This window comes from Erpetoichthys calabaricus, chromosome 5 (assembly GCF_900747795.2).
Source record: "Erpetoichthys calabaricus chromosome 5, fErpCal1.3, whole genome shotgun sequence".
Lineage (NCBI taxonomy): Eukaryota > Metazoa > Chordata > Cladistia > Polypteriformes > Polypteridae > Erpetoichthys > Erpetoichthys calabaricus.
The window spans coordinates 125,713,061-125,731,807 of NC_041398.2; the positions used below are offsets into that span (position 1 = coordinate 125,713,061).

The 18,747-nt window shown below is 40.1% G+C and overlaps 1 protein-coding gene across 2 annotated transcripts in view; it reads left to right on the forward strand.

Moving 5' to 3' along the window:
- cckar (cholecystokinin A receptor) overlaps window positions 1-13,385 on the forward strand; it is a 94,702-nt gene extending 81,317 nt beyond the window's left edge. Inside the window, exons 6-7 of one of the 2 annotated variants that reach the window (XR_007935186.1) lie at window positions 10,860-11,282; window positions 11,314-13,385. Coding sequence is in view for 1 of the 2 variants with exons in the window: in XM_028802008.2 (XP_028657841.1) it covers window positions 10,860-10,887 (28 nt within the window). In the remaining variant the exon portion in view is untranslated. Of the gene's footprint in view, window positions 1-10,859 lie in introns of both variants that reach the window. The other variant, XM_028802008.2, reaches the window with a different exon arrangement.
- Window positions 13,386-18,747: the final 5,362 nt, after the last annotated feature.

Genomic DNA, 18,747 nt, shown 5'->3' on the forward strand with positions numbered 1-18,747 from the left:
CCTCAGAGATCATGGCTAGGTCCGCTGCTGTTTGTAATATAGATAAATGATTTGGATATGAATACAAGCAACAAACTGATTAAGTTACCAGGGGCCTCATGTATAACGCCGTGCGTAGAACTCACACTATAACATGGCATAAGCACAAAAGCGGGAATGTGCGTACACACAGAAAAATCCAGATGCAGGAATCTGTACATACGCAAACTTCCACGTTCTTCCGCTACATAAATCCCGATCAGTGTGAAAAGTAACGCATGTGCACGCGCCTTCTGTCCTGCCCCAGCTCCTCCCAAAATTACGTCTCTTTGAATATGCAAATCAATATAAATAGCCTTCTGTGAAAAGACAATGGTAAAAGCACGGGGGAAAATATAAGAATTTCAGTGAATACCAAGTGGAGGCAAAGGAAAAACGTACTATTTGTTGGTTTAAACAGTGGTATAATCAACAAAAGGAAGTTGATCGAGTGACAGTGTGTCGGAGAAACACGAAAGCTCAAGTTCACAAAGTCGCACAGTGCCCAAAATAAAAATGAAATCACATATCAAAGTCGCCGTGAAAAGGCGAGTCATAGCCCACCGTCTGAGTGTCATATGAAACCTTATTAGGGTACAGACAATAAAAATAGGCACACAGTGGGAAAAAAGCATGAAATGTCAACTTTAATCTCGAAATTTCCACTTTAATCACGTAGTTTATTATGCCATTACAGTAGAACATCATAAACTTCATCTTAAAATCGTTTAATTTACTAGTTTCTCAAATCCCATTGTAACTAAAGTAGCACGTCAAATGCTTTGTTCTGTATTTGATCTTCTATGTGCTCTGTGTGTGTGAATCACTACCTGCTTCTTAAACGGGCTTTCTCTTTCTCCGACAGGACACATAATTACATTCGTGATATTACAGCTGTCTGAAAAACTAAAATACTGAGATGTATACGTGATATCTTTTTCATGATGATAGGAATGAAAGCATGTTATTAAACATGGGAACATGGTGGTGCAGTGCTTGTTCATGTCTCACGCAAGAGGCTTGCTGTGCCATGCGCGACCTTCGATGAAATAATTTATTACAGAAGTACTGTCTCTTTCAAATGTACTAACCTCCAATTCCTGGTCCTTACTTTTCTTTCTCCAAATACCCAATCGCCACACAATCAGCTCTGTAATAGACGTGAAGCCATTTGTAAGCTTAGAACGCCGATTCTTCAAAACTTTTAAGGAACATTGAAATATGTTCGTAGTACATGTTTAATTATTCTATCCGTCTATCCTTCCAGTGTCGCGTCAGCACCAGCAAGAATACAACGCAATGCAGGAACAATCCCTGAGCTAGCTAGCGCTGCGGCACCGTGTCCTCACATGTCTAATTATTAACAATACAGATTACTTAAATGAAGTTAAAGTTTTATCTGTAAAATATAATCAACATATTTTGCTGCATTTCATCTTAAAAATGATATCGTCATCATATGTAAATACGCGCTTTATAAAGTGGTGCAGGTTGTGCAATATTATAACTGTAGTGCAAGTTTACAGTGAGGTAATTGTACTTATAAGTACAAACAGTTCTACAAGGAACACTTGATGGACTGATTGAGTGCATTTATAGTTCTTGGGATGAAACTTTTTCTAAACCGCGAAGTCCGTACAGGAAAGTCTCTGAAACTTTTTGCCGTGGTTCAGGCAGCGTCTTCTTCATGCTGTATACCAATAATTCTCTTTCCAATCAGCTGCTGCTGTGATTCCCCACTCAGATACAGTGATATAAATACTCCGAGTGGTGTAGTGAGAGTAATATGGAAAAAGATGATCTGCTGTGGCAACCCTTAATGGGAGCAGCTGAAAGAAGAAGAAGATGCATTGAGAATAACAACGCTAAAGCAGTTATGGTATTTGGAATACTATGGCTATTCCCTGGACCATTATATTGCTGCAGGTTAATTACAATCAGATGCATTACACTAATAAACAATATGCAGTTAGTTTCAGTGTATTTATAAAGCTGCGTCTGGAATGTGGGTCTAAGAAAGAAAGGGTGACCACACAGGAACAGTAGCACTGCTTTGACGCTGGGTGCCGCCAGTCTGCAAAACTGAGCGGAGAAATTGCGTACGCCAGGGTATGAGGTACCGTGGAAATGTGCGTGGCTTTACGCCAAGTTTAGGTTTTATACATCGCAATTTGAGCATGGAAACGTTCGTACGCAACATTTCTGTGCGTATGCACCGTTTATACATGAGGCCCCAGATGATACCAAGCAAGGTGGATTGGCAGATAATCTAGAATCCATTAAAACACTACAGAAGAGCTTGGACATCATACAGGCTTGGGAAGATTTGTGGCAGATGAAATTTAATGTAAGTAAATGTAAAGAAATACAGTACACATAGGAAGTACAAATGTTAGGTTTGAATACACAATGGAAGGTCTGAAAGTACAACTTATGAGAAGGATTTAGGAGATCTATTGGCCTTGTCACTATCAACTTCCAAACACTGCTGACAAGCCATTAAGAAGGCTTAATAGAATGCTATATATATATATATATATATATATATATATATATAGTGCCTTGATGTGTGGAGCCAGGTCCAAGAAGGGTATGCTCAAAGTTTTATAACGCACTGGTGAGGCCTCATCTGGAATATTGCATGCAGTGTTGATCTCCAGGCTACAAAAAGGACATAGCAGCACTAGAAAAGTTTCAGAGAAGAGCGACTAGGCTGATTCCAGGGCTACAGTGGGTGACTTATGAGGAACGATTGATGGAGTTGAACCTTTTCAGTTTAAGTAAAACGAGATTAAGAGGTGACATGATTGAAATGTTTAAAATGATGAGGGGAATTCGTCCAATGGATCAAGACTGTTATTTTAAAATGAGTTCAACAACAACAGAGGGACACAACTGGAAACCTGTTTTAAGATAAATTTCATACAAACATTATGACATTTTTCTTCCACATAGAAAAGCACAGACAGTACGACTTTAGGGGCCCTCAAAACTAGACTTGATATAATTTTGGAGCATTCAAGTGGATAGGATTGTCAAGCTTTGCTGGGCTGAATGGCCTGTTCTTGTCAATTTTTTTTTTCTTTGAGTGTTCAGGGGCCTCATGTATAATCGCACAAATATGTTGCGTATTCCTGTTTCCATGCTCAAATCACGATGTATAAAACCTAAACTTGTTGTAAAGCCACGTACATTTTCATGGTAGCTCAAACCCTGGTGTACGCAAATTCTCTGCTCGGTTTTGTAAACTGGCGGCACCCAGTGTCAAAGCAGTACTTTTGTTCCAGTGTGGTTTCCCTTTTTTAAATCCACATCCCTGACGCGGCTTTCTCATATACACTGAAATTAACCACATTTTGTTTATTAGTTTAAGGCATCTGATTGAAATTAACCTGTAACAATATAATGGTCCATTATGAATGGCCAAACTATTCCAAATACCACAGCTGCTTTAGTGTTGTTACTCTCACTGCACCTTCTTCTTCTTCTTCTTCTTCTTTCAGCTGCTCCCGTTAGAAGTTGCCACAGCGGATCATCTTTTCCCGTATTACTCTCACTGCACCACTCGGAGTATTTATATCACTGTATCTGAGTGTGGAATCACAGCTCTACAGCAGCTGATCGGAAAGTGAATTATCGGTATACAGCATCAAGCACACTCTGCCTCAGCCATGCTGTCCATTGAACTGCTCTCATCTGACAAACGCTTCAGAGCCTTTCCTGTACTGACCTCACGGTTCAGAAACAGTTTCATCCCATGAACTCTAAACGCACTCAATCAGTCCATCAAGTGCTGCTTGTAGAACGGTTTGTACTTAGAAGTACAATTACCTCACTGTAAACTTGTGATACGGTTATAATATTGCACAACCTGAGCCATTTTATAAAGTGCTTATTTACATATGATGACGATATTTTTAAGATGAAATGCAGCAAAATATGTTTGTTACATTATAGAGATAAAACGTTAACTTCATTTAAATAATCTATATTTTTAATAATTAAACATGTGAGGACACGGTGTCGCAGCGCTAGCAAGGAGCTGGCGCCCTGTTCACGTATTGTTCCTGCCTCGCGGTGTATTCTTGCTGGTGCTGACGCGACACTGGAAGGATAGACGGATAGAATAATTAAACATGTACTACGAAGATATTTCAATGTTCCTTAAAAGTTTTGAAGAATCCGTGTTCTCAGCTTACAGATGGCTTTACATCTATTACAGAGCTGATTGTGTGGCGATTGGGTATTTGGAGAAAGAAAAGAAAGGACAGAAATTGGGGGTTAGTACGTTTGAAAGAGACAGTACTGCTGCAATAAATTATTTCATCGAAGGTCACACATGGCACAGCAAGCATCTTGCGTGAGGCATGAACAATCTTTGGACGAGGTGCCAGCTCATCACTATCACTGCGCCACTGTGTTCCCATGTTTAATACATGCTTTAATTCTTATCATCATGAAAATGATATCAGGTATACATCTCAGTATTTAAATTATTCAGAAAGCTGTAATATCATGAATGTAATAGATTGTGTCCTGTCGGAGGAAGAGAAAGCCCATTTAAGAAGCATGTAGTGTTTCACACACATAGAGCACATAGAAGAACATATACAAAACAAAGCATTTAACGTGCTACTTTGGTTACAATGGAATTTGAGAAACTAGTAAATTAAACGATTTTAAGATGAAGTTTATGATGTTCTACTTTAATGACAAAATAAACTGTGATTAAAGTGGAAATTTCGAGATTAAAGTTAACATTTCGTGCTTTTTTCCCCTACTATTTCCCTATTTTTTTTTTTTTCTTTTCTCTTTACCCCAATAAGTTTTCATATGACACTTAGACGGTGGGCTACAACTCGCCTTTTCACGGCAACTTTGATATCTGACAACATCTTTTTTATTTCTGGCACTGTGCGACTTTGTGAACTTGAGCTTTCGAGTTTCTCTGACACTCTATGTCACTCGATCAATTTCCTTTTGTTGTTTATACCACAGTTTAAACCAACAAATAGTAAGTTTTTCCTTGCCTCCACTTGGTATTCGCTGAAATACTTCTATTTCCCCCCGTGCTTTTGCCATTGCCTTTTCACAGAACGCTGAGCTTAAGTTATTTATATTGATTTACATATTCAAAGAGGCGTAATTCTAGGAGGAGTTTGGTGAGTGGCAGCAGGCGCATGCACGTGCATTACTTTTCACGCTGACCGGGATTTATTGAGCGGAAGAACGTGGAAGCTGGCGAACGCACAGATTTATGCATCTGGATTTTTTTGTGCGTACAAACATTTCTGCTTTTGTCCGTATGCCATGTTTTAGTGTGAATTCTATGCACGGCGTTATGCACGAGGCCCCTTATGTTCTAAAAAGTATTGGAACTGCTAATAGCAAATATCTTCCATTGCCATTGGAAATACTGATATTTTTTGGACTGGTTTATTGCTGCTGGTATTGGCTTCTCAATTGTCTTCAGTTTGCGAACTCAAACCGAGCAGATGATAATTGAGAGGTGAGCATTTTGCAGTCCCAATTCATTTCACATTGAAGTGAAGAATAGACCTGGCACACAGTTATTCACTTCAACTCTTTCATGCGACAAGCAACAGAAAATGTTTTCATCTACATTTAGTATGTAAAATGTCATCAGTTTACTGTTCTGTTTCATAAAAAACACACCAGCACCCTTCACAGCTAGCATCTACATAAAGCTGAAGACATTAAAGAAATACTATAACCAAAAATGATTTTTTAATACAGTGGTGTGAAAAACTATTTGCCCCCTTCCTGATTTCTTATTCTTTTGTATGTTTGTCACACAAAATGTTTCTGATCATCAAACACATTTAACCATTAGTCAAATATAACACAAGTAAACACAAAATGCAGTTTGTAAATGGTGGTTTTTATTATTTAGGGAAAAAAAAAAATCCAAACCTACATGGCCCTGTGTGAAAAAGTAATTGCCCCCTGAACCTAATAACTGGTTGGGCCACCCTTAGCAGCAATAACTGCAATCAAGCGTTTGCAATAACTTGCAATGAGTCTTTTACAGCGCTCTGGAGGAATTTTGGCCCACTCATCTTTGCAAAATTGTTGTAATTCAGCTTTATTTGAGGGTTTTCTAGCATGAACCGCCTTTTTAAGGTCATGCCATAGCATCTCAATTGGATTCAGGTCAGGACTTTGACTAGGCCACTCCAAAGTCTTCATTTTGTTTTTCTTCAGCCATTCAGAGGTGGATTTGCTGGTGTGTTTTGGGTCATTGTCCTGTTGCAGCACCCAAGATCGCTTCAGCTTGAGTTGACGAACAGATGGCCGGACATTCTCCTTCAGGATTTTTTGGTAGACAGTAGAATTCATGGTTCCATCTATCACAGCAAGCCTTCCAGGTCCTGAAGCAGCAAAACAACCCCAGACCATCACACTACCACCACCATATTTTACTGTTGGTATGATGTTCTTTTTCTGAAATGCTGTGTTCCTTTTACGCCAGATGTAACGGGACATTTTCCTTCCAAAAAGTTCAACTTTTGTCTCATCAGTCCACAAGGTATTTTCCCAAAAGTCTTGGCAATCATTGAGATGTTTCTTAGCAAAATTGAGACGAGCCCTAATGTTCTTTTTGCTTAACAGTGGTTTGTGTCTTGGAAATCTGCCATTCAGGCCGTTTTTGCCCAGTCTCTTTCTTATGGTGGAGTCGTGAACACTGACCTTAATTGAGGCAAGTGAGGCCTGCAGTTCTTTAGATGTTGTCCTGGGGTCTTTTGTGACCTCTCTGATGAGTCGTCTCTGCGCTCTTGGGGTAATTTTGGTCGGCCGGCCACTCCTGGGAAGGTTCACCACTGTTCCATGTTTTTGCCATTTGTGGATAATGGCTCTCACTGTGGTTCGCTGGAGTCCCAAAGCTTTAGAAATGGCTTTATAACCTTTACCAGACTGATAGATCTCAATTACTTCTGTTCTCATTTGTTCCTGAATTTCTTTGGATCTTGGCATGATGTCTAGCTTTTGAGGTGCTTTTGGTCTACTTCTCTGTGTCAGGCAGCTCCTATTTAAGTGATTTCTTGATTGAAACAGGTGTGGCAGTAATCAGGCCTGGGGGTGGCTACGGAAATTGAACTCAGGTGTGATACACCACAGTTAGGTTATTTTTTAACAAGGGGGCAATTACTTTTTCACACACGGCCATGTAGGTTTGGATTTTTTTTCTCCCTAAATAATAAACACCATCATTTAAAAACTGCATTTTGTGTTTACTTGTGTTATATTTGACTAATGGTTAAATGTGTTTGATGATCAGAAACATTTTGTGTGACAAACATGCAAAAGAATAAGAAATCAGGAAGGGGGCAAATAGTTTTTCACACCACTGTATATCTTATTTAACCTATGTACTTTATAGTGGTTGTTGAGAAAAAAATTTTAATGTTGTGTTTTCATGCAGAAAGGAGAAAAAAAAAAACATTACGGAATAATACAGGATAATAGCGATCAATGCTGTACAATAGTAAATGATGTGAAAAATATCCATGGAGTGAAAAAAAATTTAAAAAATCGACCAATCAGTTTTACATTACATTAGTCATCTAAATGTATACTCAAAACATTCAAAACACATGCTTTTTTGTTAATATATTGTTCAGTAGTTATTTCCAGAACAGTCAGTGCACATCCTAAACAGTAAATTAAAGCCTTGTGGGAGGTACATTTTGAAATGAAGACAGGACTCTTGCCCAATGAATAGCACTATTTTGGGAGGGTGACTAGCTAACTTGGGTGAACCATGAAAATGGCTCTGAAACCAGCAGCAAGAAATATTCAAGACACCAAGAAATATAGGATGAAATCTGGGCATAGAGTTAAACCAAGTGCTGCATTCTAATGTGCTTTGTCTAGTACTTATTTGTGATATTGCAAGCTGAATTTGCTACTTTAATATCAGGATAAATTAAAGCACTGACTGAAGCTCCTTGCATGCTAATTCAGATTCTTTCACATTTTAACATATCAGCGTGGGCTTTAGGCGTTGAGGCCACACCACTTGCTGTGAGGCCTCTTGCACTGCCTGCCGTTTCACCTCTACACCAGTTGTAGATTACACCGTTGCTAGAATTATATTACTCATCTGTTTTTCGTGAGTCCATATAGGTGGGTGGTGCTGTCTATTCAGGCGAAGAATTTATTTTAGTGTGTGGCAGAGATTACCTTAGGTTGGCTTAGGCAAAAGAATGATCAGAAAATAATACAGGGTCTGCCATACATGAAATCCACACAATAGTTTGTCTAAGCCAACACACAAACCAAGAAACAAAGTCAGAAAGTCAAAACCAGAAATTCTCTGATACATTTTTTAATATATTTTCTACACATCAGAGCAGAAATTTAGTCATAACATTCGGACACGAGCATGCTGACGTCAAGTGCTACATGGGGTACGGCGCGTTGCCCAGCAGCATGCCATAATCACAACCACAAAAAGGAAGCACCCACTGAAAAACATGGATATGAGGGTTATATTTCAAAAAATGAAGTAAAATGAATAATACAAAACAAACTCGACTAAAAACTTCCCAGTAGGCTTATTCTAGATTGACGTTGTACCTTGTTTTTTAGCTTCTTTCAGCGCAGTGTCACACAAGTCTCTTTCTTCACAGTAACTGTCTTTGAATCCTGTGTTAAAACCCAGAAAGGAAGGTGGCACATTGTGCTTCACACAGGCAGAAATAAAAAGTCAGCAGTGCCACTTGCACACCCTGTGATATCAGTGCTACCAGTCAGACAATTTGGGAGAAAACTTGCACCCCAGATAATTGTATAAAATAAAAAAATATAACCTAGTCAGCCAGAAATGCAGATTTAATATGTTTACTTTGCTCTTTTCTTGAAAAAAATAGTTTCTTTTTAATTACTTTGTTTGCAGACCAAATAAGAAATCAACAGCAACCTGTCTAATGGGAAATGCATGAGAATGCACTGAAGTGGAAAGTGAAACATCCATCCACCCATCCATACATTATCTAACCCGCTCTATCCTAACTACGGGGTCACGGGGGTCTGCTGAAGCCAATCCCAGCCAACACAGGGCGCAAGGCAGGAAACAAACCCCAGGCAGGGCGCCAGCCCACCGCAGGGCGCGCACACACACTAGGGACAATTTAGAATCACCAATGCACCTAACCTGCATGTCGTTGGACTGGGAAAGTGAAACATCATAATGCAAAGCTTTGAATACTTTGAGAGCATGTAAATGCAGTAGTATTAAATCCTTGGAGGCATTTTCAGATTAGTTGTGATGTAGTGTAACATACAGCAAGTTAATAGATTATTTACACAGGCTTGCATATTGCAATGTATGGATCTGAGCTATGAAGCAGCACATATAGCCATTGTGCCACACCATCTTAAGTACCATTAAAAAGTATCATAGGTTTGTTAATAACGGTTTGGCATTATATGTGTAGAGCCAGACATCCTTAATCACATCATGGTGTCTAGAAGCAAACGTAATTGAACTTTTAAATCAAATGTGTTAAACTGATTGATGGATATCCAAATTGAATTTGGAGATAGAGAGGGTCTCAGAATTATAATCATATAGGAATGCCTACTGCTTTTTATTTCAAATCTTCTTACTTCAAGTTTGAAAGTTAGAAAAATAAAAGCTCCCAGTTTCTTTAAATCATTTTCAAAGTCTGAAATAAAAGTTGAGGACTACAGTACAAGCTCCATGTATTTAAATCTGGGGACATATGAGGAGAAGGGAGAGGTGGGCAACAAGAACACAATTAACTGAATTGCCAATTAACTTAAGTAAACAAATCGTCAGTTATGTACGGCCTGTAAACGCAGAGTGCCCTTATAGCATCTCACCACATACACATTGACGCCAATAACTATATTATATATAAAAATAAAAGGCCCACAGAGCACAAAGGGAAAATGAAAAAGTACAACAGACTGCAAATAAAAAACCTCAGCTCCTGCAGACCATTCTCGGTATGGCTCACCCACTTGCTCTCCTCAAAATCTCCACGCCAAAGTACACGGTCTCACCTCCTGCCTCATTGACTCTTTTCACTCTGATCTCCAGGGAGCCTTCTTGTCCGATAATTCCCGCCAACCTGACCCCAAACCTGAGTCACTTTCAGGGTGAAGGATGGCCCACTTTGGCTATAGAGACACAGGACTACTGGCCCCTCAGATTGATTTAGTTCTTAAAGACCAGATTTCCAAGACAGTACCCCTGCTGTCTGTCACCGTTAAGGGGCCAGCATTGCCCAGTCTTCTCTGTCTTTTTCCCACTCTACATTTGTCTATGTCTATACCTCCACAGTGATTGTGTTGGTCTCAAAGTGCAAGCCCTCCTAGCCGCCTTAACTCTTTTTCTCTAAAAGTAGAAAGGACAAGACCTCTGGCATCTTAAAGGACATCAGCTATCTGATCTCTTGTGGCTCCTCACTAGGCATTGTTCTGCCTACCTAGAAATTTCAGTTATCAGAAAACAGGCATAACAGGACCGAGCGCCCCCATAGTCACTAACAGAAATCTGGGAGTTGTGACAGTCCCCTCTTTGGGTCTGTTACAACTTACGTATTCAGATACTGTGGCTGTTCATCTCCGACTGTTTTCAGCACAGCTGCCCCTCTTTCCATGGGTGTCTGTTTTATGACATATGGAAGTCTGTATCAGGGTTGTGGCTCATGAATATTTCAGGAACTCTCTCTAGCATATCTATAATTATGTACAGGCTTGTAAATTGTGTGCTTGTGTCTGGTGGTGGTCTTACCTGTCTGTCCCCTGACCCAGCTGCTTGCCTCTGATCATTTTCCTCTCTAATGCAGCAGGCTCACGCAGACCCAGAAGTGCTGAGAGAATGCCAAAGACAAGTCCAGAGGCGGCCTGGAATAACGTTTGAGAAATGGAAGTCGGACTGCATTGAGCAGACAACTGAATCAGCACTTGGAATGAGGAGCTTTCTCATGGGATTAAAGATTCTGATGACACGAGAGAACTACTAAAGCCTTCCATGCAAATGTGAAAACCTGTATGGGACAACACATTAGGCCAAAAAAAAAAAAAAAGAATCCTAAAGCTTGGCTGTGTGGTAACGTGACATTTCTTGGCTCTTGAGCCACTGTGAAGTGAGATCACTGGCCAATGCAGATCAAAGTAAAAATCTTGGAGGGCAGGGGGCTATCCAGTCCTGAATTTGCAAGGTCACGTATTCTGTTACAGGAGGGCGCTACTGAACTCAGATCACAGACGTCTGCGATCGCTGCAGGCTTTCATTGTAAGCAGATTCCTGTTATTGATTGGACTCCATTGTTAGTCTGATGTCGTGTTTTCTTGTCACTGTCCTCAATCTTTGCATTTTGAACTAATTCAATGTAAGAAACATAACAAAGCTGTGCGTGAATATTGTGACATGCTGGTCCACTAGGGTGCATGTACTTTGTTTTTTTTCTCTTTTTTAAATTTAACAAGTGACTGTGAAACGTGACAAAGAATGTGCAGTTCCTCTGCAGGGCTCATTCCACACAGAGTGTTTCAAAATTGTTTAGTCAGAGAGCATAACAGACATGTCAAAACAGCAAACATGCACTTTTAGGAACTCACATTTTTGAACTAAAGCAGGTTTGGTAAAACGCCGTGGAGAAGCAACAGTCCTACCGTAATGTCATTCAGAACACTCATTGTGATTAAACAACGGCTTTAATAAGACATGAATCAGACTCGGTAAGCTGCACCCAGTGCTGGCCTCTACAGATACTGCTGGGTCAAGGGGCAAACATCGAGTATAAGAGAGGATCAGCTCTGGCTGGGATGCTAGTCCATTGCGTAGGCTGCATGACTTTGGCATGTTGGAGGAAACCCAAATTTACTTCATCCTTTTGAGCGTGTAAGTAATTAACCCTAAAATAACCCCAGAACAGTATAAGATGTTTTGAAATATGTCTTTTTAGTTTTGTTGGTCAAGATCAGAGTCCAAACCTGGTCACCAACTGTGTGACAGTAAATATATTGTCACTATGTTCACCTGATTCTTCTCTTCTTCTTTTACTTGAAAGTGTTCTTAAAGGTCGGCCCTTCAAATCCTCTGTCTCCTTGTATCTCTGCCCTTAGGCCCAGCTTAATCATCAGCAAAGTAGTAGATCTTACTTTTTTCATTTTGGATATTTTTTGTTTAGTACAGCCATCACCAGATGTCCCCAGAGACATATGTGTTAGGTTCACTGACGCCATGACTGACAGAGTGAGTGTGTCCAATGACCAACTGCTGTTCCGGGTTTGGTTGCCTAAAGAGGACGCATCTAGAATACAGTGGCTAACTGCGCTCTGAATTGTAATAAGCTAGTGGAGAAAAATGAATGGACTGTTGGGCAGAATACCTTTGTTTTAAGTTAAGCCTACATTTATCATGGATTATAGCCATTCTCAGAGGATACTACACAAATCCAATAAAAAGAGGTGCATCAGACAGGAGAATAAATGCTTCACGGCAGTTGTAAATGATGTCAACTGAGACACCAGCCAGTCTCAAGAAATTTGCACCTATTGTGATTGAGAGCTTTGGGTCAGACCCAGATAACCTGGACTTATCGTACAAGGCGATCAAAAAGACTAAACTCAACCAAGAGGGATTGTCATACAAATTAAAGAAAGGATGTTTGTAGTTTTAACTAACTCCACTAGAGAGATTCTAATAATTTACTGTGTTTAAAAATTCAAATGGACATAAATAACTGATATGCCAATGTAGGTGTACAGTGGCAGCATATCTTGAGATGTTCACATCTGGAACTGCAAGGCTGAAGGTCAGGAGTTCATTATTGCTGCCATCTTAGGCAGATCAAACCGTAGAATGTCAGACTACAAGAGAGAGTGGAATGCTTTCTGTAAGTGGATGTTACTTGAATTATCTGCTGCAAGCAGTGTTACCACCCCTATATTTTTGTCTCCCGAGTCTGTGTTTTTTCATCACAATTTATGTATTCTTGAACTAGTTTCTTACATAAATGTGTTGTTTCATACATCTTAACAAAAACTTAGCAACTCCGCACATCTCTAAAATGTAATTACTAGTCTGTGCATGACCAAATTAACTTGGTGATTGTGATTGGTGACGTCACATCCTGCATAGTGCTTATGCCTTAGTGTCAGTCATGTGCTGATAGCAAAAGAGGTCACTAAATATTAACTGCTATACTTGGAAGTCACCAAAATCTGTCATCGAGGACATTAAAGAAGGACAGGGCCATAAACGATGATGTGAAAAATTCAAAAAGTACAAACTGGAAAATTTCAAGTTAAAGTTGTTGATTTGAGTGAAGTGTTTAATGTTCTGCTCCCAAGTTTGAATTTGACATTTCCTGCTTATCAGGAATATGATTTTTTGATACTTTAGATTTATTTGGCAGACATGTGCTGCTGTTGTATTTAATTAGAAAATTCCTTGTATACAGTATTAAACATGTCTATGTATTTTTGGTGTTTATTTGATGACATTGTCTGTGTTTTTCTTAAAAGTTAAAGTGGCCCACACATGTTGGTGTGTTACCTGGTTTCCTGCCGCACATCTGCAGTTCATTGGTCGCTGTGCGCTGATTTCCAGCGAGTAGTCGTGTTCTGTGGGTGTCTTCCCACTGAGTTAGTTCCAATCTTGTGTCACTTGAAGCAGGTTTAGACTCTTATAATCATACATTGATAAAAAAAAATGCATGGATTTATTCAACACTCACTTCTTCCAACCATCCATCTTCTGTAGCTACTTCTGCAATTCAGGTTTGAGAGGAGCTGCAGCCTACCTATGGAACTCAACCTCAGATGGGGCACCATCTCTCATCATGACTCTTAGTGGAGTCATTTCAAGTTGCCATCTACTGCCTTTGAGATGCAGAAAGGATGCCAGAATTCTTGGAGAAGAACTCACACAGGCAAGGGGAGAATGTCCAAACTCTATCTCGGCCATCTGAAGTGGTGTGGTGGCACTGGTAACCACTGTACCACCATGCTGCAATCAAAATACACTGCAGAGTGAAATACAAAAAAATAAGCAAATCCAAACAAGCAAGTCACTGTTTTAGGTAGCCGCTCTTAACAATGTGCCTTAGAGAGCCCACCCAGATACAGTGAACGTCTGCACAGGATACGAAAGAGGAGTACAAGGAAACAGTCAGGCATGACATACACCCTGGTTACTCAGTTGAAAGCAAACTTCTAGGAAAGACAATTTGCAACCTTTGTACAAAGGTGAATTCTATAAAGATTGCCTTGGCCAAAGTAAATCAGCCAAACCCCTGCGCTGCAGGAAAACTTTTTCGTTCAACAATGGAGAGGCAACAGGGGGTGGGGGGGGGGTGATTGGTTTATGATTTTGGAGGTAACAGCATAACTTGTGTGAATATCATCTGGATTTTCATTGACTAATAATGGATTCAAATTCTCCTTTATTGTTAAGCAATTGAGGTTGGCAGCATTTGATTCCAGTATATCAGGAAAGTTCTGAAGACATTAAGATAATTAGTTGGACAAGCAAAGGGCAGACAGTCACCAAGGATTCATCAGGCAGCAGCTGATCACCACATGGTAACATTTCTATTTCCTGTTGACCACTAATGCCGAGAGTCATAGAAAGTCTTTGATGCTACTGTCAGTCAAGATGACAAAATCTGGGCTGAGATCTCAAAGGTTCAAAAGGTGCCCGCCACCTTGGTGGTAAAGACTGTCACATTATTGCATGAGTTTCTACGGCAGCTGCCAAAGAGACGTACAGTAACTAGAAGGGAAATGGAAGTAGACGGGGCGAATGGCAGTGGGTTCAGACACACACCGAATTAAACCTTACATCACATACGACTTTAACAATGACGTACTCAAATCTAATATGATCTGACCAAACATTTCCATTGGGGCCCAGAAACCCAAAGGAACAGCAGTTCTGCAACAGTTTTGGACCTGACAAACGGAAGATGGACTCATTTTGTCTGATGTTGTTACTTACCGTGAAGATGAAAAAAAAAAGATGGACACAGGCTCCATCAGGCAGCACCTCAATAGCTTTGAGAAAAAAAGGAGGCCATCATGTAATACTTCAGAAATGTGAAATTGGGCTGGAAAGTCGTCATGTAGTCATCTAATTTGGCATACACTACAATCTGTAGTCATGTAACCGGACATCCTCGGATGAAATGATCAGCAGCTACAGCCATCAAGTTTAACACTCCCTCTGCCTAGAACTTGTGCAATGTTGCATCTTAAAATGGTGCCAGTCTTTGCCACACTATTGTCTGTTGTTACCAGGACTACTGTGGGGGATAAAAAATGTGCTGAAGAAGAGTGGAACCTGATCAATCCTCTGTTTATCTGTTTTAGTTTTGATAGCCTTTGCTGGTCAGGTTTGATGTCCGACTAGATGTAAGCTCTAGAAGATGTAAAAGACCAAGCTTGGGTTAACAACCAGCCTGACATTTTATGACTAGCATCTCCAGCCATCTTCATTGTATCTGCAGTGTCAAGGCAGAGGTCGCCATCACTACCTGGCCTATTTCTAGTTAGTGCCACAAAGGTGCTACTGACAACATACTTGAAGGGTGAAGAACACGTGGAATACTAGCATCAAGGCGCAAATATACTTATCTCAGAAATTCAGCCATATGTTCATATTTGTGTCTTTTTAGCATTTTAACTTAAACATGGCATACAGCAATTTTCCCTAAAAACATGTTTATTAAAATATACTGTATATTTATTTCACCATATTTATTATATAAAGAAACACCTCACCCAATGGCTTAAAATGTTTGCATGAAACTGCAGTCTTATAACTTACTGGGATACGTTCACTTTAAACCAGCAAAGCTTCCGATTTCAGTCTGCGTTTTGGACAGCAAACCAAAGTGCTTTCTGGCACAGGAGTTTTTATGTAAACAGCTGCCAGTGTGACAAAAGCCAAGGTTCAAACTGGAAGCCCTGAAGTGTCACAAAGTCGAACGTTGCCTTTCAGGCTATGTTGTTTGAAAATGCATACACCTGGGATTTGAAAATGGAGTGTCCACAGTTTCCGTCAACCACCTCCCATACTGTGGCACTAACATTAGGTTTAAATACCCAACAGCAAACCTTTAGAGAGCGAAACTATCTCCATGCAGATCTATCAGCGCGAGGAGATGTCGTGCTGCACCTAATAAGATCAACACACCTGCTCTTACAAAGGATTCCAGTTTGGTCCTTGGAGTTTTGATTGTTTCTTCCAGTTTTATTTCAGTAAATGGAAAAATGTTGCCAGAACTCCATGGCAGACTATGATTGGAAAATTGTCTCCATTGGTAGCTTATCCTCGGACATGTCTGCTCTCCAGTGACAGTAGCTGTAAATCCCACTCATGACAGCAAGGCCAGGTTTTCAAGGTAGGGCTGAGTCTACATTTAGCATGTTCACTGCTTGTCCTGATCCTCACCACAGCTTCAGGCTGTATGCTTTCCTTCTTCTCTCTCTTTAATTTAATTTTCTGTCATCTTCTGTTTACTGGATCTCCACATCAAAGTACACAGATTAGGTTCAGCTACCAGGATACAGGTTTCCTTATTTTCATAGTCGTATGTATTGATTAGTTAAAATGAAAGCCTGTGTAGATGCTTGCAAAAATGAAATTTTCATCCTTTCTTAAAGGGAAACCACCAAAAAATGTTATTTCTGTATATTTTTCTTAAACATAGTTTGTAGTGGTTGTCGAGAAAAAAAATCTTCTAGTAGAACTGAGGCAACAAAGTTTCTGATAGAATAGTCATGTAATGTATGGTGACCAGCACTGGATGTCACCAAACAGCAGCAAAAACGTGTGTCAAGTGGCTGTAGGATCATGGGGGTCTCCCTCTCCTTGATCCAGGACATTTTTCAGACACACTGTCTGCATAGAGCCTGTGCCATTGTTGAAGACGTGTCCCACCCATCACACACTGATGGACCTCCTGCTGTCAGGTAGAAGATACCACAGCATTCAGACCAGCACAGCCAGGTCCTTTCGCTCCTACATGTCACCCAGTACCATATGCCTATAACATTCCCCCATTTACTGTATGTACTGTCACTTTACTATGGAAATTGTGCATTGTTCGAGCTTTATAGTCCTGCGTTCTTTTGTTTTGTTACATTGGATTGTTGCACTGGTTCTGCTAACGTTACGATGTATGTTAAATGTATGTTGTTTTGTCTATGCACCAGGGACTGTAGGGAACAAAATTTCGCTCAACCATACTGTACATGTGGATGAATGCCAATAAAAATTGAGCTGAAGGCATCTTAGGGCTGATTTAAGCATTTAGTCATGTGCCCTGTTGGAAAATATTAAGTAGGTCTAACTGTTTGAATCAGAAATGGGCTTATTTGAAGAAATTGCTAATTCAGAGATCCAAGACGAAGGGAGTTTCGGGGCTAATACATTTCTGCTGTCTTACTCATTTAGAAGCAAGAAAGAAGGGGGATTGTGTTGTCAAATTGTGTAACACTCAATGAAGTGTTTTATAGGCAAAAGGACGTTTTACTAAGAGAATAAGATCAGCGTAATCTGTCCAAAAGACCATATTTAGACTAAAAGAGCGCAGGCAGAATGATGTGCTTGTCAAGCAAAGCAGAAGTATGTCGCCATCTCCTTCTATCCCAGCCATGTATTTGTACAGCTGGAGAGTGCATTTGCAAATTGAAATTAATAGCAGAGTGCCTCTATTTATGAATCCTATACTTTGGGCATGATAATGGCCATTCCTGGATTCAATCCTTTAACAAGGGTACATAAATACAGTGAGGGCAGCTTACCAATTATTTATTAAAGGACTGATAATATGTGCGAAACCTCCCACTGAAGATAATGGAAGTGATAATATTACCACGGAAATGTTTATTTTCTGGCATGGGCTGAGCAGAGTTTTGGATGGGGAGGAATTGACTAGGTGTCTCTGAAGCCATTACAGATGATAGTCTGTCACCTGGAAAAACATTTAGCCCAGCAGGTTTCTTTCATATTCATCTAATGTGTGACAACAAAGTGTAAACGCTGAGACTTTCACTCACATCTGATCATGAGCAGGTCTTGGACACAGTTGGATGTTATGAAAAGTCTGCGGTCGCCCTTAAATACTGTACCTCTTCCAAAAGACATTGTTGACATTAATATGAACATTTCCAGGCACCATCTTTCATAAGGTTTGTCTTGTGCCAGTTCTTTCCCCTGCACAACAGACAGACTCAGCCTAAGGGATTTGAGGCGAAAGCCAGTGGTGAACTGAGAAGCCCCTGAACTGTAACCTCAAAAACACAGAAGGAGAACATTGTGTCACTTAAATCTTACAGGCCTGGGCGGACCAAAGTAAAGTGCATCATTTGCAGTACTGGTCAGCTATGGCACAGGCTACTGTTGTAAGTCAAGTTTGTTGAAGACTTGTTAAAGAAAGAAAAACTGTAAATAAATACATCAATGTTTCATCCTTCACCTTTGGATCAGTGCTGGCAGACACAGTGTACTTTACCCTGAGAGTCTGTGCACCTGTGTTACCTTCAAAGGCCTATCTCTGTGTACTTTGCCATTAATTCTGTTTGAAGGGCCACCCTGCACAACTATTTTGGTCTTTTGAGTTTCTTAACAAGCAGCTTAGAGTTGTGTGGGTCTTATGACTCGCAATCTGGGAGTAGAAATGTAATCTGCTAAGTACACAAAGCATAGAATATTTCAACAAT